Genomic DNA, 26,273 nt, shown 5'->3' on the forward strand with positions numbered 1-26,273 from the left:
ATCTCTTCATCCTTCCCATCCAGTAATACATGCCAGGTCTGATCTTTCCTGAAGGACTAAGTCATGAATAAGGATAGATTTATTAGAGACTTAGCATTTAGCAGAAGGCTAAGGCCAAGGCTGATAGCAGTTTGGCCATCTGGGCCCAGGAATGAACTAGAAGTGCTAGGTCTAGGAGAAAAGAATGGCTTTACATTTCCAATTGCCCCTTTCCCTGTAATAGTCAGGATAGAGCTTCCCATCTATTTCCCTTTGCCTACCTCTACTATAATTTTACTGTCCTTCTTCATCCCCCATTAAGATTATCTCTCCTATGCCAGAACTAATAGCAACCCTTACACCACATGAACCCTTCAATTAACACACAATTCTCCTATTGGGCCCACAAACTAAAACCATTTAGCAATTCCTCATATATCTTCTGCATAAACTTCTCCATCCCACACCTGCTTCATTGCCACAGACCCCACTTTGGCATCATTCCCACTCTCACCACTCAGTGTATGGGAAAGCCCCTCCCCTTTAAAAGGAATGTCCATTTTTATTTCTTATCACTCTCTTGATTTAGATTGAGGGATCCATTAATATTTTGTTTTCCTTTATCCCTTCCCTTGGCAGCCTTCAGCTGATAGGTAAGATATACAAGCCTTATGATAAATGAGCATATGTTCTTGTAGTGAAGGTTCTCGTTGCAAGCATAACCTCCTTGTGCCAAGGATTTTTTTAAATAAACCATTCTTTCTAATTTCATTCTAGCCTTTAAATGTCAGTTAAACTTCTAATTCTGTTTATATTGTTCAGATATGATTGGATGAGAAGTCTGATCTTTATTATGAAAACCTGGGTCAGGCCTCGTATGTCTCTTGGAAATGTTCCCTGCCAGGATTTTCTCATAGCACTACCTATGAAAACAGAACTGAGACAGGATGTAGCCATTGTCATCTGAGAAATCCTATGGTCTTTTAGGCACACTGTTCCAGAGATAATTGTGAAGTTGTTTGTAAAGATTAGAGGACATTGGTGCTTGTGTATCAACCTTCCTCCTGCATAGTAACATCTCCACCTAAGTTGCCAAAGGCCACAGCTGGACTGGCAGTGAAATTCCCCAACCTTGAAGTTCTTGTGGAATTTAATCTGCACCTCTGGATGAAGATTAGGCAGCTCAGAAGTTCTAAACCACCATGGATTGGAACCAGTGAACTTTGGTGTGATTCATGGGGGGAAATCACATATTTGATTATTGTGGGGCAATCAAATCCAGAACTGGTTACAGCCCTGAGATGGCATTGATCACATATATTGACTACCTGTGGCAGGATCGGCATAGGGAAAGGTCCAGGACACATTACACTGTTTTAATTCAGTGTGGACCAGTTCTTTGTTTCGTTAGTATTTCTGAACTTAAAAGATTGAAATACCTTAGAATTTAGCCTACTTCATTTGTAAAGATATAGAAGCTCAAGCAATAGATGTATCATTCTTGTCTGAATAATATATGCTAAATTTTAAAAAGTAAGCAGTGAACAACTACTACTACTACTTCCTTCTCACTATACTATACAACAACATGAAATCACAGTTCTTTAGCTTGTGTCAGAGTTGATAGTGTCTAGCCACTGTGTTTTAGCGACCTCCTTTCCTTTCACCGTTGATCATTCCAACCATACCTGCCTCTTTTTGAATGAGTTTGAGCGCATAACATGGCTGAAATAAGTAAGGCAGAATTTTGTGATTTTGCCTTCCAGTGACATGTCTGGTTTTTTTTATACACTCTAGTTTGTTTGTTGTTTGCCTGTTTGTCATCTTTGCTGTCCAGCAGCCTTCTCCAATACCATATCTCAAAAGTTGATTTTCTTCCTGTCTAGTTTTTTCATGGTCCAATAGCGTTGACTAATCTGCATTTAGTTGCCAGGATGATGTCCTTGCTTTTTCATACTCTATTTGTGCTTATCTTTGCTGTGTGATCCAGTATGATTCAAAGTTTTATTTCTGCACTGCTTTGATCAATCTGCAATCCTAGGAAACTGAATTCTTGCACACATTTGATCACATCACCCTCAGTTGTTATTTTGAAATTTGCATTCCTCACAGTGGTCATGCGCTTTAGTCTTTTTGATGTTCAGGAAGAAACCCAATTTCTCTCTTTCTTCCTTACTCCTTTTGATCTGATGTTTCAGGCCTTCTTTGGTTTCTGAGAGGAAAGTTTTGTCGTCAGCATATTGAAGATTGTGGCTGTTTCTTCCTCCAATCTTTACTCTCATTTCTGAGTCTTCAAGTTCCAGCTTCTGCATGATCATCTCAACACACAGAATAAGAAATGTGAAAGAACTCTGAGAGTTCTGAGAGCTACTTGCACTTTTTGTTTGGGGTTCTTGTATGGTATGTGTTCAACTGCTGTTTCAATGATGGTCAATTAAATTTCCTGCCACACTTCTTTGGCCATTTTTTTAGAAGTGTCCAGCAGCTCAAATCTATTTTTCACTTCACTTGCATGCATGGCAGAGATTTGGGCAATGCCAAACTTGTTTGGAGATGTTTTCTTCTTGATATTGCATTATTTGACTCTGATCTTAATCATCAACAATTCATGATCTAAACCACAATTGGCACCTGAATATATCTTGACGGACCATCAATGGTTGCATAAGACATAGCGGATCTAATTGTGGTGCAGTTGATTTGGTGAGGTCCAAAGGTACAGTATAAGTGACACCTGTGCTATTTGAACCAGATATTCATGATTCAAAGGTGAACACTGCCAATTTTTGCACTGAAATCATCCACTATGCAGAGTGGATTTTTTCGGTACACTTGCTTCAGAGTTCTTCAATGTTGGCATTGAAACTTTATTTCAGGCTCCATTGTGTCAGTTGTAGGGACATGATTCTGAGGTCCTTTGCACAGATTCGGATGGTAATAATGCAACTATTAACCATTGAAAAGCTTTCAGCTGCTTGAGCAAGTTTCTTGCTTGTAATAAATGCCACACCATTTTCCTGTCATCATGTCCTGAGCAACAGTGAATTTCTCAAACTGGAAATAGCCATTATGTGTCCAGTGTTGCTTACTGGGAGCTGTCATGGCTTCTGTTAAAAAAAAAAACCCCAGCAGCTAGACTTATGGAAGGGATACCTTTGCCACCCCTTGGTGCTAAATTGGTCATGGCTTTTCTTAGAGCAGGGAACTTTAACAATAGGCAAACAAACAATAGCCTTATTTCTTTAAAGCAGGATTATTGCAATTTGAGGATGTCATTGAAAACTGCTTGAAAATGTAAACTGATATAGCAGCCCATATGCTGGCAGCTGAGAACGAATTCAAACATTTTTCACCTATACCACAGGCACTGCCTTGGTTACCAGGTTTATTCCTGATACAAGTCAAAGATGGTAGTCTTTACCTATAAAACCTACACGGTTTACATGTTTTGGGACTTGTCTCCTCCAGAAGACATTTACCGTATATACTCGAGTATAGGCCGAGTTTTTCAGCCCACTTTTTGGGCTGAAAACAGCTGCCTCGGCTTATACTCGAGTCAGTGAAAAATTTGCCCAAATGGAGGAGAAAAAGGGGCGCCCCTTTTTCTCCTCCATTTCGGGACCCAGTGGAAGTTCTCTGCGCGAGGTGAAATGGCCGGCAGCAGCCTCACTCTCCTGCCGTGGCTTCCGTTTCAGTCGCGCAGAGAACTTCCACTCGCTTCCCGGGCTTGTGTTCTGATGAGGGGGAAAGAGAGGACTTTCCTTACGCCCGCATGAGAGCTGGACGTAAGGACTTTACCCCATTGATGAGGCGGGCGGCGCGGATTGTAGCAAGGACGGCCGCCGATCGCAGCCTGGCTGCGCTGGCGGGGACGGGCGGGGCGGGGTGGGATGAGACTCCCCACTCGCCAAGATGGTAGGACTCCAAGTCCCATCCCCTCCACCCGTCCCCACCAGCGCAGCCCCTGCCGCATCAGCCGGAATCTAATTTCCCCCTCATCAGAGCTCGGCGCGGATTGTAGCAAGGACGGCCGCCAATCGCAGCCTGATTGCGCCAGGGGGTTCCGCTGGTTGAAAGAAAGTCCTTCTTTGCACCAAGCGCTTTTCCCTCCCAACTAATTATAACTAATTATATTAATTAGATAGATCAGTGTTTCTCCACCTTGAAGACTTGAAAATATGTGGACTTCAACTCCCAGAATTCTGGGAGTTGAAGTCCACACACTTTCAAGTCTCCAAGGTGGAGAAACACTGAGATAGATGATCCACTGTGTTTATTTTTGGAAAAAAGCGCCTCCTGCTCTGGACTGCCGGGAACGCGATCGCGTCTCTCTCTCTCTCTCTTCCCCCCACCCCCGGCTGTTCCCACCCGGGAATGTTCTGGCGGGCTAGGCGGAGGGTGCGTGTGCGTGCATGTGTGTCAAGGGTGGGGAGGCTAAGAGGGCGAGGTGAGATCCTGGCGGGGACCGCATTTCACCCGCCGAGCTTCCTTTTCCCCCGTCTTTTCCTCCGCTCGCCGACTTCCTTTCTCCCGTGGCTGACAGGTGGGTGGGTTTCCCTCCTCCTCCTCCCTGCTGGATGTGGATCTGCGGCGTGGGTGGCCGTCCTTGTTGCCCGCCGGCGGCAGGTCGCGGCAAAGAGAGGGAGAGGGAGAGAGAGAGAAATGCCGCCGCTCCCCGGCTCGCCTCTTTTTCCCGGGATCGCCGTGATGCTTTGAGTTTTCCTTCTGCGGAGATGGGGTGGAAAGAAGAAGTGGGGCCCTTCCCCGCTTCTTCTCGGACTACCTAAGCGTTGGGTGCGCTGTCCCCATCTGGGCAAGTAGTGCTGACTCATCAGGTGTCTGGGAACGGGTGGGGCTGAGGAGCGGCTGGGGGTGGGGGGTGTTTCACAGAGCGGCTGGGGGTGGGGGGTGTTTTACAAAGGGATGAGGTGGACTGAATTACCCCCTTGTATCTGCTGGCTGCAGCCTTCTGTGTGCAGAGTCCAGACACTGCTGACTCATCAACATGAGGTCACCCATAAGTATGCTCTGCACACACACAGACACACACACAAAAAAAGGAATGGGGGCTAACTAGGGTTAAGGGGAGGAAAGGAAAAAGGGGGACCCAAACAGATAATCTGCTGATTCATCATTTTGGGGGTAGTCAGACTTGACCTCGGATCCCCTTTCTTTCAGCTGTTTTGTCTATAAGCCCTTGTGACAGTTGCTGACCCTTAGCATTACTGTAGCACTGTGTGTATTTATAGGTAGGGAAGAGTGTGAACATGGTAAAAATGGTTTATGGGGTCATTGGGAATCCTTTGGGGAATGAATGGGAGAGCTGCTGGGATGTCCTTATACTCTGTGCACACCGATGCTGACACTCTTGTTTTGGATGGTAAAATTGTAGGTCCTGAAAACCTTAGCTTTATGGGAACACTCCTTCTGTTGCAGTGCATGTTGTCTCTTAGACCAGTGTTTTTCAACCACTGTGCCGTGGCACACTAGTGTGCCATGACATAGTGAATAGAGAGAGAGAGGATGTGTATAATTAAGGTGACCAGACGTCCCTAGCAAGGCCGTGGGCTGGCAGTAACCGCCGCGGCCAGCTCCCTCCCCCCCCCCCCGGTCAAAGGTGTCCCTCTTTACCAATCTGAAAATCTGGTCACCTTAATCATGAGGTGAGTGAAGTATTTCATTGAATACACCGGTATTGTGTGATAATAATTTGTTATCCAGAGCAAATTTTTACAATGGCTACTGTATATTTAATGGGCACAGGCAGGCTGTATATGTTATTCAATGGGCAATGGCAGGCTGTAATTAATGGACACAGGGCAGGTTGTATATTCAATGGGCACAGGCAGGACACTGGTAGAATGTATATTATGAGCCTATGAGTTTTGAAGGATTTTAACTCTTGTGTTTTAGCTTGGTTGCTGAATGAGCTAAGGTTTTTGTACTTTTAAAGTTATTGTTGATACCATATTGTTTTTATTGACCCTCTTTTCCACTTACAGAGCTAGTTTACTGTTTTTCTTTGAAATAAATATTCAAAAACATTATTGGTATCTATTTTTATTTTTGAAATTTACCGGTAGCTGCTGCATTTCCCACCCTAGGCTTATACTCGAGTCAATAACTTTTCCAGTTTTTTGTGGTAAAATTAGGTGCCTCGGCTTATATTCGGATCGACCTATACTCGAGTATATACGGTACCCATACTGTTGGAGCAATGGACAGATACTTTGGGTCCCCTCCCCCTCTTAACAGATCAAGGATAAATGGACTCAAAAGGCGTATTTAATAATTACCATTTCCTTGAGGAACATGTTGTCCTCTGAAATCTGTATAGCCTCCACATTCCTATGGTTCCAGAGAATAGCTAGCTCTTTGAGAGAATATTGAAGATTGGCTCTAATTCCTTTCCATTATCTTATGTCCCTCTTATATTTTAGTGGTGGTAATGTTAATCAAGATGAGACAGTTGGAGTCAGGTAGGTTCCTATAACAAATTAATTCAGTTAAAATGTTGATGGTAATATGAAATTTAATTGGACATTAGCCAATTCAGGTTTCTGGAGATTGCCAGGATATAAAAGTTAACAAATAAATAAATGTTCTCCCATAATTTTTGTTCCTCTCTTAAAACAAGCAAACAAAAAAATAAAAAGCACAGATACAAACTTTATTTTCCATTGCTCCCAAATTTTCAAAAATTTTAATTTCTGTTGTTGAATTTCCCAGCAGTTAATAAACGGATGAGCTCAACTTCTAATATTGTAATATTGGCGGTTGGGTGCGTGTGTGTGTTTGCTTTTGAAATGAATAAAAAAAGTCTAGTAAAACTCAGTGGGATAAAATTAGTAGTCATTATGCTGCCCTTTGTACCACTGTATATGAGTCACACTGAAATCTTTGGGCTACTTACAGTTTGATGTTGATAAATGAAGACAGGCTGAAATTTGCACTTGTTACGAAAATCATTGCCATTGATTTGCTCTCTGAAGCTTAAAGGTGGTTCTTTTCAAACTTCCTGGAGCATTTGCAAAAAGTGCATGAGTAGCTTGCATGCCGTGCATTCTGCAATAGCTGCCAATGTAGGGTGAACTAAGGACAGAATCATAGAGATCAAGATTTTATGCTTATGGAGACTTCAGATCTATATTTTAGAAACAGCTGCTCTTGCAAACTATGAACCATTATGTTTTTGCCAAAACCAAACCCATTTGTCATTTCCGTTCTCCTCGTGGCTACTCATCAAGGTATTTAGGAATGAAAACTTTCTCTTAAATAGCAGCCAGCTGCAAAGCTCATTCACTCAGGGAAACCACAACTCAATGTTTATGGTGTCAGAACTGATCACTGTACAAGTGTTTGTAGTGTCACAAGCATGGCCCACAGCTCAGTTGAGTGAGTTAGACAAGAGGAAAGGAATGCTTCAAAAGTTCCTTTTATAAGACAACAAGTATCTTGTTAATCATCACTTCTGATTTGACTGGATCATTTTAAGGAAGTATAACAAGCTTTTACCAGCAATAGTATGTAGGGTTTTTTTTTCTTTTGAAAAAAACAAATACCATAGAACTGGAAATGAATTGCATCTGTTGTATTATTGGGGGTGGGGGGGAGAGATAATTAGTACAATTTTGAAACGTTATCTATTTTTAGCCTTTTATCTATTCTACTAAACTATTATTACCACAGGTTTGGCTGAATACGATCAGCCTACAATATGGATATAATCCTTGTAGAAGGTCGGCATGTAATCCTGCTATATACCTGTTGTGGCTTTTCATGTAATAGAATACAAAGGTAGAAATCTCCCCACAACTTTTAACAGCCTCAAAAAGTGTTGTTTATTAGCCTGGTCGAAGCTTCATTTTTAGCAAGCACATAGTGTCTGAATCATACTGAATAAGTAGATTTTTTTTTAATTCAAGTTTTTTTTTTAAAAATTAATGAAATGAATTATTTAAAAACAAAAATAATTCAATTTCTTTTCAAGGGCTTTTCCTGCCTGTCAAAATGTAAAAGATTACTACAACACAAAGCTCAATTTCATATGTGTTAATTTAAGAGAATGTTTATAAAAGGGATCATGCAATTGTTTTTTTGGTGGATATGAGTTTGGAAGTTGAAATATAAACTCACATCTGGATATGTACCCTATTGCCATGTGGGCTAAATTCCAGTGAGTTATTAATATGTCTTTGGATCAGTCTTGTTGATTGAGGATGTTCTGTTGGCTACTTTCCCAACACTTGGAATGTATCTAGGCATCAATAACTGTAGATTTTATATCTACCAGGGCTGGCCAAAAGAATTAATCTTAGAAGGACAGGTCTTTGCTGGTGCAGCAATGAATTTGTGATTTATGGCTTGTTTGCATTTCAATTGATTAGTTTTTGTTAAACAGTGAAGAGGACATTTGAGCAATCTGAACTGATTCCAGGGGAAATTCTATGTATTTTTTAATGTTACTTTACATTGTTTTCATTTTAAGGATAGAGTAATTAGTTTTCTTAAAATATTTTTAAGAAAAATAATATTCATCTCTTTGCAGTTCATGATTTACACTTGAGTTAATTTACTTAATTTTAAAAGAGAAAAAAACATGAATCACAGAGCGTAATGTAAACTGAATCTTAAAGTAGCCCTCCTTTCAGATTTCATGACAATTAAATATTTGTGCAAATAAGATAAAGTTCAAAGCATTGAATAACTGACAAAAATTTTTATACATTTCCATCCTTACAATGTTAATTATGACTTTTTCCAGGCATATGTGTAAACAATATTGTTTTCTTTTGTCCTTTTGTTAGATGTTTGGAAACAAAATTAATTCATGAAGCAATTCCTAGTGAAGTTTTGCCTGATAACTTTGCTCCACCAGTGCCAAGACAAGACAGTCCAGATCATACTCAGCAGTCCTATATTGCAAACCTGAAAGTTTAAAGTTGTTGAATTCAAAATATGCTTTACATATTTATAGCCAAGCTAACATTGATTTCAGTTGCTAATTCAAAATGTGCAATCCCTGGGAGCTAATGAAAGAGGACAAGGAACCAGAGCGTTACCAGTATGATGATCCCATAGATCAAATCTCTAGACATCGATCTCCATAGAAAATAAGATACAATGTATGTGGACTAAAACATTAGTCTCTCAATACCATATTTGGAAACTGGTCAGGAAGTAGCAGAACTTTTGTAATAGTTCTGCAAGGGCTAGATGATTTAAAAATGTATTGGAACTGGTAGCATTAAAATCTATGAATAAATTAACTAGGATGATCTTGTCTAGCTTTTGACAGTGGTTGTCCCTCAAAGCGACACAATCAATTTCTGTTAATAATTCAGATGAGAAAATATGCTGAAAGGCCAGTCATTCTCTCCTCTCTGCCATGATAACGTCACTGCATCACTTGGCACACTTCCCACATCCCTCAAAAATATAAAAAATGTTAATCAATCAGAAGTTGCAAATTCAGGAAGCATGCGTGAACAATCTATGCTTGCTTCATAGGTGAATTTAAATGGTTTTTCTTACACGTGCTAATGTCAGCTGTATGTATCATTGTTAAAGTTTATTCAAAATTAGAAATCACCTGCTATCTTTTTATTATAATTGATGACCAAGAATGACTCAACGATAATTGAAAGCAAAGGTTCACATACTTTTTGCCACCCAGATTTCTTTATTCCATTTATATATAGTATTGGATTTTTTTCCTCAAGAAATTAATGAATAGGAATAATGTTTTTGACTCATTTGTTCAACTGGTTTCTCAAAAGGTTCACAAACTTTGAAGTACCGGTACTATTGAGACTTTTGAGGGAGGTATGGAAAACTGAAGATATCTCCAGGAAAGCAGAGCTGACAATAGTTGCAAATACTAAGGAACTGGTGAGCAGACTGTTTCCTTGGAAACACTCTGGATAAAGACAATAGGAGATTGCCCACATATGCTCCTGTTGGCTGCTCCCTACAAGGGAAGACCAGGACAGTGATTTTTGGCAAGTTTGAGCTCTTAGAGATGACAAGATTACCCATCTTGCTCACAGACATGGTGAAGACTTTTAAAGGACTCTTAAGTTTGCAAGCCTCACTTTGTAATCACTTTTGAAAATCATTCATTAACTACTACTAGGTTATTAGAAACCTTCAGAATGACGAATCTGAAAATGCTGGGTGAGTCTGCCTTTAATCCTGAATGAAAGAAAACTTTTATGATAAGCTTAAGAACTTTAAAAATCTGAAATAAACAGCAAAAAGCTAAATAAGATTTTGATCTTAGAAAGTGATAAACAAACTAAAGGCCAAGATAAAATTGGAATATTGAAACTTTTATGATACATTTTAGGAATAAATTATAAAGTACGAACAGGTTCTCAAGGGAAATTGATCCTCTTTTGGTTTTTATAAGACATAGATAAATAATGCAGAGCTAGTTTGATCTGGAAGCCAAGAAATTCTCAATTTTAGGCCCACCTTGGATATGAAAGCTGAATGACTTTGGACCAGTCACTCACTCTTGCTGCCCACCTCACTTCACAGGGTTTTTGTTGTAGGAAAAGTAGGAGAAGGAAGGAGTATTGTGTGTGTCCACCACCTTGAGTTATTGATAAAAATAAAGACAGGAGTTAAATAAATTCATGATTTCAAAATGTGGACAATAAAAGGTTGTTTTTAGATGGAGGAAAGATATACAAGCCTGCAAGATGTCTGATTATGACAATAAATATGCTGAAGGAAACTTTTGAGAAATGGAATCAGAAAATAGTAGTCACAATGCCAACAGTGTGAATAATGATGTCTGCTTCTTATGATAGATTGTGTCCAAAAGAAATGTTAAATGTAGAACAAATTTTATCTGACAAGGTAGAAGTGGTATTGAAAGTGGATTTGTAACTGATAGCCCAAGAAGCTGCAGTGGTCCAGAATGCAGTAGTATATGCAGGTTTTGGGTGCCCCATGTTCAGTTGAGTTACAGTGTTGCTGTATGTCCTACAACAGGGCTGCCAAACTTCCAGCCCATGGGCCGGATGCATCATGCGCTGGCCCTGCCTACGCCCGGTTTAGCAAAGGGAGAAAAAGTCCCGATACATCATGTGATGATGCTGTGACAACATGTTTTTGACTTCCCTGTGCGACACTGTCTACCAGTTGCTTTCTGGGTATAATAATTAGCTTTAATTCTATCCTTTTTTAATTGCTGCCTTTTATTGATACTATAATATTTTAATATGGTTTTTGTTTTTCATTGAATACTGCCCAGAATTGCTCAGTGAGATGGGTGGTCTCTAAATTTAATATATTAATCAATTAATTAAATTAATTCATAACCTTGAAAGCTTTACATGGCAGTGGGCCAGGTTATTTGCAAGACCGTGAGAGTATCTGCCTGTCCTGTTAGATTAGATCGGGTGAGCAAGTTCCAGATTTTTTAAATGCCACCTGATTGGCAAGACTTATAAGTGGCTACCCCTGCCCTCTGAAACAGCCGCCCACCTAAGAGCCGATGGATCTATATCCTTAGCCCTACAGAAGGCAGTGAAGACCTGGCTCTTTCCCCAAGCATTGAACTAGGATGGGGTGTGAGCTGAGAAACTGTTTAGTCTTGCAACTGGGGGGAGGCTATTTTTGTTTTATCTTGGTTTTTAGGTCAGTTTGTGTAGTGGTTAAGGCAACAGTTAGAAATCAGGAAACTATGAGTTCTAGTCCTACCTTAGAGTTTTGTTGTAGGGAAAAGAGTATTAGGTATTCTCACTGCCTTGGGTTATTTACAAAAGTAATAAAGATTGGATATTAAACAAACAAACAAATATGGTTTTTTGCTACCTAGAACCATTATGACATAGGCAGCCATATAATTCTGCAAATAAAATAAAATAACCTGAATTGAGCTAATCCACATTAACAATGTTAATTAGCTAACATGCCCCAATGTATGTGTTGTTAACTGCTTTTATGAATGGTCACTATAATTATTTAATTTTTAAATTTTATTGCAAGTATCACAGACTGCATTTCTTACTTTTTCATTCCTTCTGAAGTAATTGTTAATTGTATTCTGTCAACTGAAGCTAACATTCCATGTATCTGATGTAGTTTTACTTCATAAAATTTGATGCCATAAGTAAGCATATCAATTTTTATTGTGCCTTAGTGCTTCTTGTTATGTTTTGCTGCAACCAACTGTGGTGGTGATCTTTTCAAGAAATAGCAATAGCAATAGCAGTTAGACTTATATACAGCTCCATAGGGCTTTCAGCCCTCTCTAAGCAGTTTACAGAGTCAGCATATTGCCCCCACAGTCTGGGTCCTCATTTTACCCACCTCGGAAGGATGGAAGGCTGAGTCAACCTTGAGCCGGTGAGATTAGAACCGCTGAACTGCAGATAGCAGTCAGCTGAAGTGGCCTGCAGTACTGCACCCTAACCACTGCGCCACCTCGGCTCTTATACAATGTGTAAAATGCTTATAACGTCATAAAGTATAGGGTGGCCCATTTTTTTTCTTATGTCAAATGTGGAAATGACATTGATACCCTTCTGCAGTCTTTGGTCACTAGCTGATAAAGGTAATCCTCAACTTACAATCATTTGTTTAGTGTAAGGTGACCAGATTTTCAGATTGGTAAAGAGGGACACCTTTGACCGGGGGGAGGGGGCTTGATTAAAAAATTTATACGGAGCAACAAAAATTTTCATACAACGCAAAAATAGTATTGTAATATTTTTTTATTTCAACATAACTACAATTTACAAATATAAATTGTAACTGTTGCCAAACATCAAAATTTTGATCACGTGACCATGAGGATGCTGCAAAGTGTGAAAATGTCGCTAAGTGTGAAAAATGGTCATCGGTCACTTTTTTCAATGCCATTGTAACTTTGGTCACTTTTTAAAAATGGTTTATTTCAATTTATTTTGGATAGAATCTTTTTTTAAATAGTTTAAGACAATTTAAAAAAAGAATCAACACAGAATAAATTGAAGTAAAACATTTCAAACTATTCCACACAGAATAAATGGAAGTAAAACTATTTTTTAAAATTCTATGCATAATACATTTCAAAGTATTGTGCATAGAATTTTTAAAAATGGTTTATTTCAATTTATTTTGGATAGAATCTTTTTTTAAATAGACAATTTAAAAAAAGAATCCACACAGAATAAAACTATTTTAAAAAATCCTATACACAATAAAATACTATTTTAATATACATTAAAAAAATAAAAGAAAAAAACCCGGCTCACTTACCAGCAGGCAGGCACTCCAAGTCAATCCAGAATGATGTAGATGTTAATACAAAGAACTGAGCAAATTAAAATGGTGAAATTAGTCCCAGGGAAATATTTTTCAAAGAAACCTTGCCATCATTTTTCCCACACGAGCCAATCTCCAACCTCCATGCCCCTCCCTCCGGGAAATCCAGGAAGGAACAGTCGCTACTTCTCTAGCCAAAGTATTTCCTGGAGCTCTATGATACTGGGTCATCTTTTCTTATAAAAGGAAGTAAAAGGGGGGGTCCGTTTTCTTCCTTTAACGTTTTAATATCTTCAATAAAAGTACTGAGACATGGAGAGGGGTTAGAGTAGACAGAGTGTCTTTTGTCTTGCCCCGGTTAGGATTTCTTCAGCAAATCTGCTGCACTTTCAACATGAAGCCAAAATCGGGACTTTTTTAAAATGCCGCGGGACACGGGACAAATTGTTAGAAATCGTGACTGTCCCGCCAAAATGGGACTTTTTAAAAACGCCACAGGACAAATTGTTAGAAATCGTGACTGTCCTGCCAAAATCGGGAGTTTTTTAAAACGCCGTAGGACACGGGACAAATTGTTAGAAATTGTGACTGTCCCGCCAAAATTGCGACATCTGGTCACCTTAGTTTAGTGACTGTTTGAAGTTACAACAACACTGAAAAAAGTAATTTATGACCATTTTTCACACTTTACAACCGTTGCAGCATCCCCATGGTCATGTGAACAAAATCTGGATATTCGGCAACTAGCTCATATTTATGATCATTGCAGTGTCCCAGGATCAGGTGATCAATTTTTACCTTCTGACAGGGAAAGTTAATGGGGAAGCAAGATTCACTTAACAACTGTGCTACTAATTTCATAACTGCAGCGATTCACTTAACAACTGCGGCAAGAAAGGTTGTAAAGTGGGCCAACACTCACGTAACATCTGCCCTGCCTAGCAATGAGAATCTTGGACTCAATTGTGGTCATAAGTCAAGGACTACCTTTAGTCTGCTATACCCACACTTGACATTTTTATATTGATGTAATTCCCTGTTAATAATTGGTAAGTATTTTTGTATTAAGCTAGAAGACCTAATTCCAATTTATAGTTACAGAATATAATTTGAAAATTGGACCACTGGTTCAGCTACAAAGTCAATAGCTTGACTGACTAGTTTTGCCTTACACTTTTTTAAATAAATGAGTGTTGTCCAAAGTTGCTTTTTTCCTCTTACAAAGAAAAGTATCGCACAAGGGTGCAGTGATTGTCTATGTCTGGTGTGCTACATATTTCCCTGCTCAATAAAAGAACAAGGAAGCATGGTTCATCAGAGTTATTGTCCCATTTCCCATGTGCCAAGTTACCTGTATGTATTTTTAGAAAATAGGACTGCGCCTTGTGTCTAGAAACATGTGAACATTGGTTCATAATTAAGGAGAAAAGTTGTCTGTTGAAAGGTTGGAACAGATTCTTAAATGTTTTAAGTCAATAGAGAAATCTAGGTAAATATTTCTTCAGAAGTTTGGGGGGACGGGGGTTGAGATAGTTTTAGAAATCCTGCTCTTGGAGCTCCATGTGGTATCAAACCAACAAAGAACCCCTATTTTCAGATTGCTTTGCTTCTTACCTTTGAGGTGCAAAAGAGAAGCTAAAAAGGGAGAAGAGGGCTGTGGGTCAAAATAAGCTCAAATGATTCCATAGTGTAGTAGAATTTGAGTTAATAGAAGCCAATTTTTAGTCAAGAAGGTATGTGGGAATATTTAAAAGGAACTAGCAGGCATCAGTTGGCACACAATATCATAGACTATCTGTCAATTATATCCTCCCAGCCCCCAGTGGAGCTGGTGACTTTTTTTTTCCCTTCCCTTTTTTCTTCTTTCTGAGATGAGGTCATCCAGATAAACTCCCTCTCCCTTTCCCCCCCCCACTTAAAAAAAATCCACAGAGGCCTTTATGTTTTTTCTAATAATTGGCAGCAGCAGTACTATTCTCCTCCCTTTCCCCCCTCCCTCTCTTTCAAGTGATGAATAGCTGGCCCTAGATCAAAGGCAAGCCCTAGGGTTTTTTTGGCTGCCGCAAAAGGGCGTTGGAATTGGCAAAGCTCCCAGCTGCTTAGTGATAGGCATGCAGACGAAGTGCCAGGCAACAGAGGTCAGTGGCAAAATGTCTGTACACGTTCTTCATCTGAGATAATCTGGTTTCCCTTTTTTGTTTGTGTCTTTCAGGCTAACGACAAGTTGAAGCAGATTGAAAAGGAATACAGTCAGAAACTCGCCAAATCTTCACAGGTAGGAAACAAAAATGAAGCATAACGAGGATATTTCTTGAGGAAAGTTTTTTTTTTGTCTTGTCTTTTCAGTTAAAGATGAAAACAGAAATAAGCCACATTGGTATCTACACACATAATACCAGGATTTATTCTAACACTCATTTCCTTTCCATAAAGTTAAATTCTGCTGTTGGCAGATGTTACTTTGCTTTTTACAGTTTATTTTCACATGTTACTCTCCCCCCACCCCCAAAGCTTAAATAATGAATTTGCCAACCTGTGGGATTAAAATGAAATTCTCCAAATACACGACATCTGGTTCTCACAATACTGTTAATTTAGTTACAAGGAAAAGATAACATCTCACACAAACTACAAAATTGGGTCATTGGATCCAGCCAGCTAAAATCTCTATACAAAATCCATGGGTGTTTTAGTTTTTATCTTCACTCTAGTAAAGAAAAAAGAAAAGAAATTGGCAGGTTGCACACAATTTCCTGACTTTGCAGTGTTGCCAACCCAGTCATGCCATTGTAGATGGAAGTGGAAAGTGAAATAAAAGGTCCTAGTGTCCTCTATCATGTCTGGGACTGAGGCCTTAAAAAGATGCCAGTTCATACACGCTCAGGACATCCTGCATTATATGCTACTTGAACATGGAGATATTTGCCATATTTGGGTGGGGTAAACAATGATGATAATTTATTGTGAGTATATTATCCCATTAAAAAGGTAAAGGTTCCCCTTGCACATATGTGCTAGTCGTTCCCTACTCCAGGGGGCAGTGCTCACCTCCGTTTCAAAGCTGAAGAGCCAGTGCTGTCCGAAGATGTCTCCATGCTCATGTGGCCAGCATGACTAAACGCCAAAGTCATTTGCATTTTTCACATGCTTTCGAAGCTCACCCCGTTACATGGCCTTAGTAAATTTAGTAAATTGAACCCTATTTACCCCATAATATATTTATCACATAAGACACTACTATATATTGCCTTTTAATTTTTCTCCCTGTGGAGATATAATCTTTATGATAGCATCATCCTTGAATGTAGAAGCACTGATAGCATTTGGGGAGTAATTTTAAGTAGATTGCTCCTATCTAGCACTACCCTTTTCGGATCAAGTTCTTTCAAGAAGACCAGTTGTCCTCTTATCAGTCCACCAGTAAAAACAACTATGTTGACCTGTCCAGAGGTTCCCCCAATCATCAACATATTCCTTCTCTTGCTTAATTTGGTAACACTATAAACACTATCAAAATTGGAAACGGCATTTGCTTCATTTTTCCCCCTTATTTGGAGAGGAATAGTCAGATTTCTACAATATAGTTCAATAGATAATTGTGCTATTAGTATAAGATTAAAAGGCAAGCCCGACAAAATTACATTTACTCAATACTTATCTCCACTGTCTTAATTATGAAGAAAAATACTTATGGGTTAACATCAGTATAGTCTGGTGGAACCCCATTTTGCATCATTAGGAAAGTTGTAGGAAGCCATAAATGTAGTTATCAGTAGAGAGATAACATGGAAAGGAAAGGAAGACTAAATAATTATTTTAAGGCTTGCACCAACTCCTCCCTGAGCATTAGATCTGCTGGGATTTGATTACTTTATTGCACAAGCAGAATTTAAAAAGTTGCTTGAAATATATCTCCTGAACATTATGCAGTCTGGCTTAGATGTTATTGCACCGTAATCAAACTTGCAAAAGCTAAACAGGGTCAAATTTGGTTAGAAGGTGGATGTCAGACTTCCAAGAAATCCCAGTGTGTAGGTTAGACTGGGAAAGAACATAGGCCGTGGCAACTACTTCTATATAGATGCCAAGAAATCTATTTGGACATGTCCATGAAATTCTCATGGTAAAGTTCAGTTGCAAGTAGACATACATTTATATACCTGTTTCTCCGAAAACACGACCCACCCCAATAATAAGCCCAACCCTAATTTTTGGGGGGATGGGCCTAATATTACCCCTACCCTGAAAATAAACCTAGAAGATGGGTGTGACCAGCACAAGTGGCAGGGCGGGGTGGGGGGAACTGTCAGGCTACAGCTGAAGCCCACTGGCCCCTTGAGACAGCACAAATACTGCTTTTGCCCTTCTCTTTCTGGATGCAGCGCTTCTGCTTGTTAGGCCGCTTCCCTGAAGCCAGCAGCTCCATGGCCAGCTGCTTTATTTTTTCCCTTTTTTGGGGAGGCTCGTGGGAGGCTTTTGGGCAAACAGGAGGAAAATGGAGTGGTGGATTTTCCTGTTGTCATGCAGAGGTGGGTTGCTCCCAGTTCGGCTGATCCGGTAGTAGTGGCAGTGGGAGGCTCCGTCCGGATGCTTCTGCACATGGACAGAAGTGTTGTGCGTGCTAGCTCGCGCAAGCAAACTGGTAGTAAAAAATTTGGAAACCCATCCCTGCTGTCATCCATTTCTCAAGCCTAGCACAGACTGAGGGAAGGATGACAGGCAGAAAATCCCTCTTCCCATTTTCCTCCCCTTCGCCAAAAAGCCTCCATTCCGAATGCTGAAGGTTCAGAATGGAGGCGACGGTGCGTCCACTGCACATCTGGCTCACGGAGTCTGGCCTGCTGCACCTCAAAAAAAGTAAGACTGCCTCGAAAATAAGCCCAAGTATTTATTTTCAAGTCTAAAAGGTCTTATTTTCTGAGAAACACGATAGACAGCATGGAAATAATTCTTCCCAATTAAAATATAAAAACTTGAAATGCTTACTCCACTGAGGGTGTAAATATATTCTGGGAAACAAATTAGCACACTTCTAATCTGTGTGTATGAGTATTTGCTTGTATATACAGAAGGCTAATAAGATGGTCGTGTATAAAATGTGTTTTTGCTATTAGAAATTTAAAATTGAACTTCATCTAGTGTATAATTCTGTCACCTTCATTTCTCTTAATTTTTCAACAGCCTGACTACTATGTAAACACAGTTTTGTAATGTTAACAATAAGTCATTTGTAAATTTTGTAGGGTCTCTTAATTTTCTATTGGCCGCCTGGACCATTATCAAAAGAAAATGTACTTCAAGAACTTGTTTCTAAACGTGGTCAAAATAAATAATATTTATTTTCCTCCCTCCCTAAATATTAGTGCCTCACCATTGGTCTGCTTACTGCTTTTAGAAGCTATGTGAGCATCATTTTATGTGAATTGAAGCATAAAACTGGATTGTTTTAAAAGGAATGGATTCAGTCTAGGGATGGGCAAAATGTTTCATTTGTTGTTGTTAGTTGCAAAGTCGTGTCTGACCCATCGCGACCCCATGGACAACATTCCTCCAGGCCTTCCTGTCTTCTACCATCCTCTGGAGCAGGCATGAAATGCTGTAATTTTCGCTACAGGTTTGGAACCGGGAGCACGTGTGCATACTCACTTCGCTCACGTGTGGCACTTCTGTGCATCCACAGAAGCTTCTGCGCATGCACAGAGCATCTGTGATAATGTCTGGGTGGGTGGGTGGAGCCTTCTGCCGCCGCCACTCCCAGTTCGCCCAAAACGGGGCAAACTGACAGAATACCACCTCTTCTCTGGAGTCTCTTTAAGCTCACGCCCAGTGCTTCGGTGACTCTATCCAGCCACTTCATTCACACACTTACCCTAACCTGCATGGAACTTCTGATTTTGTAGGTCCCTGTTCAAAACAAAGCTTGCTTTGTTTTGGAGCTTTGTAGCAATTTGTGGACCAAAATGTTCCAGACTGAAGTGGAGTGTGTGTGAAGGTTACAGGAGAAAGCTAAGACTGAGAACTATCCGTAGTGATGGTGCATGTGGTGCACATCTGCAGCAGTTGCTATTGAGAGGAGGCCGAGTGAAGACCCTGGCAATATTGGGACTGGCATAGGATGCCCTCCTGGATCATCAGTGGTGAATATGTCACATTGGAGCATTAGTAACGATAATAGCAACTGATGTGAAGGCGGGGGGTGACATTCTGGAAGACATTCTGGAACTAGAGGAGAGATAGGGTAGAAGATGCTAAAAAGGTTAGGGTGGGTGTCAATGGACAGACAACATGGAGTAGAAGATGCAACAGATTTGACCCATATAAACACTCTGGGATCCCTTTGGATTTTGCTGTGGGCAGAGTCCAGAACAGCTAAAGCATTCTGAGTCTTGCTTCTGCTGAACTATTTCAGATATACCTGTGATTCAGCAGAAACAAAGACTATCCCTGTTGGGATATTCTCTCCTGGTCTTTCTGATCCCTTCCCTCCTTCTCTCGCCTGCTTCCCCTTGCCAATGATGTTCCAATACAGGCACTGCTTTGAATAATTGTGCTGATTTGGCAGCACTTCCAGAATGCAATAGTTTCAGCTTTTAAACAAAACATATTTTTCATTTTGCACGCCCCTGTTACTCTATAGCATTATGTAAGCGACATTTGCTTCCTTTGAATTATTTTTCTGGCTACAAAATCAATTGAAATATTCAAAACTGCAAAATAGTTCATAAATTGTTTTGCTTTACTGGAATTCAGTTTAATATTTGAGGGTATTTTTATATGGACAAATGCTTCAATATCCTTACTATGTGATGCTCTCTGCATTATTACAAACTCAGTCAAACTGTATTCAGAAGAGTTTACACCAAGTTATCATTTTTTAAACTGGTCTGCTTCAGATTTGCTCCAGATTTCCAAACTGCCTAGCCAACATAGACAATGGCTGAGTTGCCATCCAAAAACTTTTGGAAAGTGCCAAGGCAGGGAAGGTTGTTGTAAATAAGTGTATTAGGTAGTCCAACCTTTAGAAGCAATTAAATTACAAAATTTAAAACATGTACCCAAAGACAATTCACATTCACAGTTGTGTAATTCAACTTCTGTTCATTATAATCACAACACATAGATTTCAATATTAAACTGTTATATAACATGAATCAAAGACTGTTCTGTTCACTTGCAGAATCTCTCCATACTGTAACCCATAAATATCCTGAAAAAGACAAAGTGGCTGACTAGGGTTCCTTAATCTAGGAACATACATATGAATTATGCAGTTTAAGAGAAATATTGTCTAGAGCTGGCACATGCACCCAGCCCTGGACCTTCTAGTAATCCACAAAATTGTAAACTGTTATCATTGATGTGTGATTTTTTGTGATATTTGCGTACATTAGCTATACTATATATTTAATATGGGGCTGAAGACAATTCTTCACTCAGTGCAGCCCAGGTAAGCTAAAAGGTTGGACACCCATGATCTAGAGTTGTGATGGCGAAGCTATGGCATGCGTGCCAGAGGTGGCATGCAGAGCCCTCTTGGTGGGCCTCCACCGTTGTCAGCTGCTCTTCTGGTTTCCAGCGTGCACATCGCCAGCTGATCTTCACGGCCTCTGGAGCTCCGGAAAATGTCCTGAAATGGCCCCAAAAACGGCTTGAAAACAGGCATGCACACACCAGCCAGCTGGCCTTCTGGTTTCTGGTGCTCACTCACGCGCGAAGACCAGCTGGCCGGTGTGCATGCACGTGCTGGAAGCCCAAAGACCAGCTGGCCGGTGTGCGCATGTACACTGACCAGCTGGTCTTCGGGTTTCCGGCCCTCCGGTGCACACACATGAACAGGCGTTCCAGTTTGGCACTTTGTTGCCGAAAAGGTTCGCCATCACTGCTCTAGAGTTATATTGTGTGTTTCCTGCCACACACGAGTGAAAAGGGGTAGGTAATTGGTGGGTGTGAATAATAGACTGATCCTGATCACTCCACACTTTTTTCCCTTACGTGCCAATTTCCTTTTGTAGCAGCTGGCGGTTAAAAATTCACTGACAGGTTACAATTTGACATATCTGGGAATCTACACTGCTGTAACATGGATATACAGTATGTATGTATGTATATATGTATATGTATATGTATATGTATGTATGTATGTATGTATGTATATATATAATATGTGTTTGTGTTTGTGTGTATTATATATATACATATATGTATATGTATGTATATATACACAGACACACATATATACCTATACATACATACATACATACATACATACATACATACATACATATATGTCAGCTGGCGAGGGGAATTGATGATTTAATTAGCCATGCCATGCTGTAGCAGATGAGAAGAGCTGGGTTGCCTGCCTGGGTTGTTCCTCCAAGTCCTCTGGTACTGCCTGTTACCTTCTGATTATGGAGCATCTGTTAGGCTGCATTTATGCTGCTGGTGGTGATGGTGCTGCTACCTATTTTGGGGAAATACTTTGACCTGGCTTCCTCCTTCTCTGATCACAACAGAATGTGAGATAAATAGGGGATCTTATACTCTGAAGACCATTACTTGCCAGGGAATAAATTTTTAGTTGAAATGAAATGAAATAGCTGTCATAAACCAGCAGAAGTAGATATTTTCATTTATACGGCCTTCAGTCTAAAAAGACTTTAAGCAGCATTTATGAAAAAGCTTTATTGGCATTAGACTTTGGATATATATGTATAAGATTAGTCAAAAAGCCAGTGCTTTTAAGTTCTGCTGAATTCAATTAACAGTAATTGTAACAAAAATAATGAAAAAGGAACATGAACTCTCTACTGCCACCTCCTGGTCATTGTAAGTTTAGGAGTGTGACCAGAGAAAATAATTCCCCCTCTCTGTCTGGAACAAAAGCACAATTTATATTTTAAAAATTAACTATTAAAAATAAAAAAAATGTAAAACTTCCTTTTAGCTTTAGGAAGTCACATACAAAGTGAATTACAGATGGAAAAAAGAAAGAACATAATGCCAACAAGGTAGCAAACAATGTCTTAAAATCAATATCCCATAAAATGCTATTGGGGCGATTGGGTACAGACCCACATTAGGGAGATCTGTGGCTCAGAGAGCCTAAGAAGGAACAAAAATACAGGAAGCAAGTTGGCTTTCCAAACTTCAAACACAAAAGTTACCAAGGGCAATTTCCAAAAAACAAGCAGACACACCCACAAAAAATAAAGCACAAATGCCTGACAGTGTATTTTATTTTGCTGTTCCTGTTTCTCAGTAATTCAGTGATTTATCTGGATAAACCTTGCTCCTTACAGATTTCCAGATGTTGATCAGAGGCTTTTGAATGATGTCCTTTCCTCCTTTGACTTGGTATGAGGCCTGATCTAGAGCTTCTCCTTAACCTCCATTCTCCAGGGAAATCAGTTTGGCACATTACCACATACAATTCACTTTTTCATAAACCTGGAGTGTTGCCCTTTGTTTTTCTCAAGCTTTGTCTTTTTCCAAGAAACCAACTCTCCCCTGGCTTTCACCAGTTCTCATTCCAAGCCTTCATTATCTGAGGATGTGTTCATTCCCTTAATGTGTCTTGAATCTAACTACAATCTTGCTCACTGTCCCTTGAGAAAAAGACTCTTTACCAGAAAGGGTGAGGCCTAAAGGATTTTTTAAAAACTCTGTTCAGGCAAGCCTCTTCTTTCCCCTTTCCTCCTGCCCCTCTTGAGGATGACAAAATGACTGAACTGTTTTGCTCTCTAGCCAAAAAAGAAGGGCTTTGGATAACCTTCCTATGTCCTTTCAAGTATTCTTTACCAGCAATGGAGAGCTGGGAAAAATCTCTTTCTGCTTACCTTTGAAATATTGGGGTATTATCCATATTGGTGAAAATCTGTGAGTGGGAACTTCTCTTTACTTATCTGAAAAACATGTTTGTGTAAATGGGGATTTACCTTTTGACATGTGCAAACACAACTCCAAGAAAAAGTAAATGAATAGAAAGTTTAGCTGCAGGCTCAAGAATCACTGAAAATTTATTTAATGGTGGCTGCCTTAGCTACCAGCTAGTTGTGAAGATGCAAGGAGTTTATATGCCAGGTCCTCTGTAGAAGCCTAGTGATAAGGAATTATGGTAATGGATTTCATCTGCACAGGGAAGAATGCATCACTTAGAAAGCCCTTGCAACAGCTGGATCTTTTGCAAAACTCAGAGACAGGATTTCACAATAATGAAAGAGGTCAGCAATGAAGTCTAGATACAGTCTCCATTTGTAGAAAATATCTCAGGTGTGGTTGAAATTGTGAAATTATATTGGCTCATTCAGATAGATAACTAAAAGTCAGCTCAATCCCTCATGTCCTGGTCATCTCTCATTTGGACTACAGGTGGTCCTCGATTTACAACTATTTGTTTAGTGACAGTTAAAAGTTACAGTGGCACTAAAAAAGTGACCTGTGGCCATTTTTCACATTTACAACCGTTGCAAGCATCCCCATGGTCACGTGATAAGAATTTGGATACTTTATAACTGGCATGTGTTTATGACAGTGTCAGTGTCCTGGGGGGTATGTGATCACCTTTTGCAAACTTTTGACAAGCAAAGTCAGTGGGGAAGTAAGATTTGCTTAACCATGTTAGTAACTTAACAACTACAGTGATTCTTTTAACAACTATGGCAAGAAAGGTTGCAAAATAGGACAAAGCTCACTTAACAACTGTGTGGCTTGACAACGAAATTTTGGGCTCAATGTGTTCATGAGTATTGCAATTCGCTCTACATGGGGCTAGCCTTGAAGAATATTCAGAAACTACAATTTGTACAGAAAGCAGTACAGGCAGGTCTAGATATTTCTAAGATGGCACATATTAACACTTCTGTTGCATGAGCTGCACTGGTTGCCAGTTTGCTTTCAGGTCCAATTTAAGGTGTTGGTTATCAAGCCCTTCCTGACATGGGACTAGATTATCTGAGGAATTGTCTTGCTTCAGTGGGAGTGCTTGTCCCACTCTCTGTAGCAGAAGGGTCTTGCTAAAGATCCCATCGGTTAGGGAATTCTAACTGGTGGGGTCTAGGAGAAGAACCATTTCTGCTGTGACCCCTGCCCTTTGGAACACCTTTCCACCAGAATGAGATCTGCTTCCACCTTCTTGGCTTTCCAAAAGGCCCTGAAGACATTACACTGCTGGATGGCTTGGGGCCCCGATGGGAATGCTTTATGCTGAAGGTGGTTGATGCAGTAATAGAGGAGCACCCACCTCCCTACTGCTTTGTACACTTGGTTCTTAGTTTTATCTAATTCTTCTTAAGCAAATTATATTTGCTTTAAGTGTATTGTATTGTAAGCTGCCCAGAACTGCTTTGAATAGTGAGAAGGGTGGCATATAAATGTAATAAATGAATATAAATAAATAGAAATTAAGTAAATGAAAAAGTTTCATGAACCAGAATTCCCGTGCAAAGCTGTAGGGTTAGATGAGTACGTCAAACTAAGAATATCACCCCACCATCTTTATTGATACAAAGACCATTGCAAGATAGTTGATTGCAGTGTAGTATTATCAGGTCCAAAAAATCTGTACAACTCCTGGTAATAACTATAGTCATTATACATCATATAACCATCTTGAATAGTATACTTCTCAACCAAGCTTCAAAGTACCTGGCATCAGAGTAATAGAAGAGGTAGGAAAAAAAGGAGCTTGATTGGAAATCTGGAAGGAAGGTTTCTTCATGAAATAAGGATTGAAGCAGGGGTGAAATTCAGCAGGTTCTGACAGGTTCTGGAAAACCAGTAGCGGAAATTTTGAGTAGTTCGGAGAACCGGCAAATATCACCTCTGGCTAGCCCCAGAGTGGGGTGGGAATGGAGATATTGCAGTATCCTTCCCCTGCCACGCCCACCAAGCCACTCCCACAGAACCGATAGTAAAAAAAAAATGAATTTCACCACTGGATTGAAGGACTGAGTTAAGGAGGTCAAGATAAAGATGTTCCATGTGTAGATGAAGATAGCAATAGCACTTAGACTTATATACCACTTCACAGTGCTTTACACCCCTCTTTCTAAGAGGTTTACAGAGCCAGCATATTGCCCCCAACAAGATGGAAGGCTGAATCAACCTTAAGCCTGATGAGATTCGAACTGCGAAATTACAGGCAGTCCGCAGGCAGCGGAAGTAGCCTGCAGTACTGCATTCTAGCCACTGCATGACGGAAACCAAGTTCTAGTATTTCTTACGTATGAAAACTGACCGGGTCAACCTTGGGCCATTTACTCTCAGCCAATCCCACTTTACATGGTAGTTCTTATAGGGAAAATGGGAGGTCGAAGTATTAGGTATGTTTGCTGCTTTGAGTTATTTATAAAAAATTATAAAGGTGGTATGTTAAGGTATTTAAATTTAGTAGCTAGAGCAGACTTGGGGTTGTGTACTGAGCCAGAACACTCAGTTATAGTTGATTGATTGCAGAGCGCTGGCTCCTGCATGAGACAGTGTGCTGTGATTGGCTGCTGTGGGTGTGGAGGGGGAGTTTCCCCATTTTCCCACCTTTTTCTTCTGTGTGCCCTGGGTGCTCTGTCTTATCTCATGATGCTCCCGTTTTCTGGACTATTTTGTCTCTGTAAATATAGATGTAAATATGCTTGTGTCTGCATCTCTAACTTCATTTGGACATCTGCTGCGCAAATCCCTGACATGGTATATAAATATAAAAGCAGCAGCAGCAGCAACTACTTGTCTTTATGAACCAAAATTGTTCTTAAACAGCATATTCAGGATACTGATGTTTAAATGGATGGTTCCCATCCTCAAAGCCTATGTGTTTTGCCTCAATATGATTAAGGTGCTAGACTAGAAACCAGGAAACTGAGTTCTAGTGCTGGCTTAGCAAAAGCCAGCTGAGTGACTTTGGGCCAGGACCTCTCTCCCAGCTCAACCTACTTTTCAGGTTGTTATTGTGAGAAAAATAGACTAAGGAAGGAATATTGCGTGTTATTTGCTGACTTGAATTATTTACAAAAATAATAAAGATGGGAAATAAATAAATG

At 39.9% G+C, this 26,273-nt stretch overlaps 1 protein-coding gene across 4 annotated transcripts in view; it reads left to right on the forward strand.

The window, feature by feature from the left end:
- CEP112 (centrosomal protein 112) overlaps positions 1-26,273 on the forward strand; it is a 277,780-nt gene that overhangs the window by 177,982 nt on the left and 73,525 nt on the right. For all 4 annotated transcript variants that reach the window (XM_032211002.1, XM_032211004.1, XM_032211003.1 and 1 more), the window contains one exon: positions 15,452-15,514. In XM_032211002.1, the coding sequence (XP_032066893.1) occupies positions 15,452-15,514 (63 nt within the window). The remainder of the gene's footprint in view (positions 1-15,451; positions 15,515-26,273) is intronic.

Source organism: Thamnophis elegans, chromosome 2 (genome assembly GCF_009769535.1).
Source record: "Thamnophis elegans isolate rThaEle1 chromosome 2, rThaEle1.pri, whole genome shotgun sequence".
NCBI classification, from domain to species: Eukaryota; Metazoa; Chordata; class Lepidosauria; order Squamata; family Colubridae; genus Thamnophis; species Thamnophis elegans.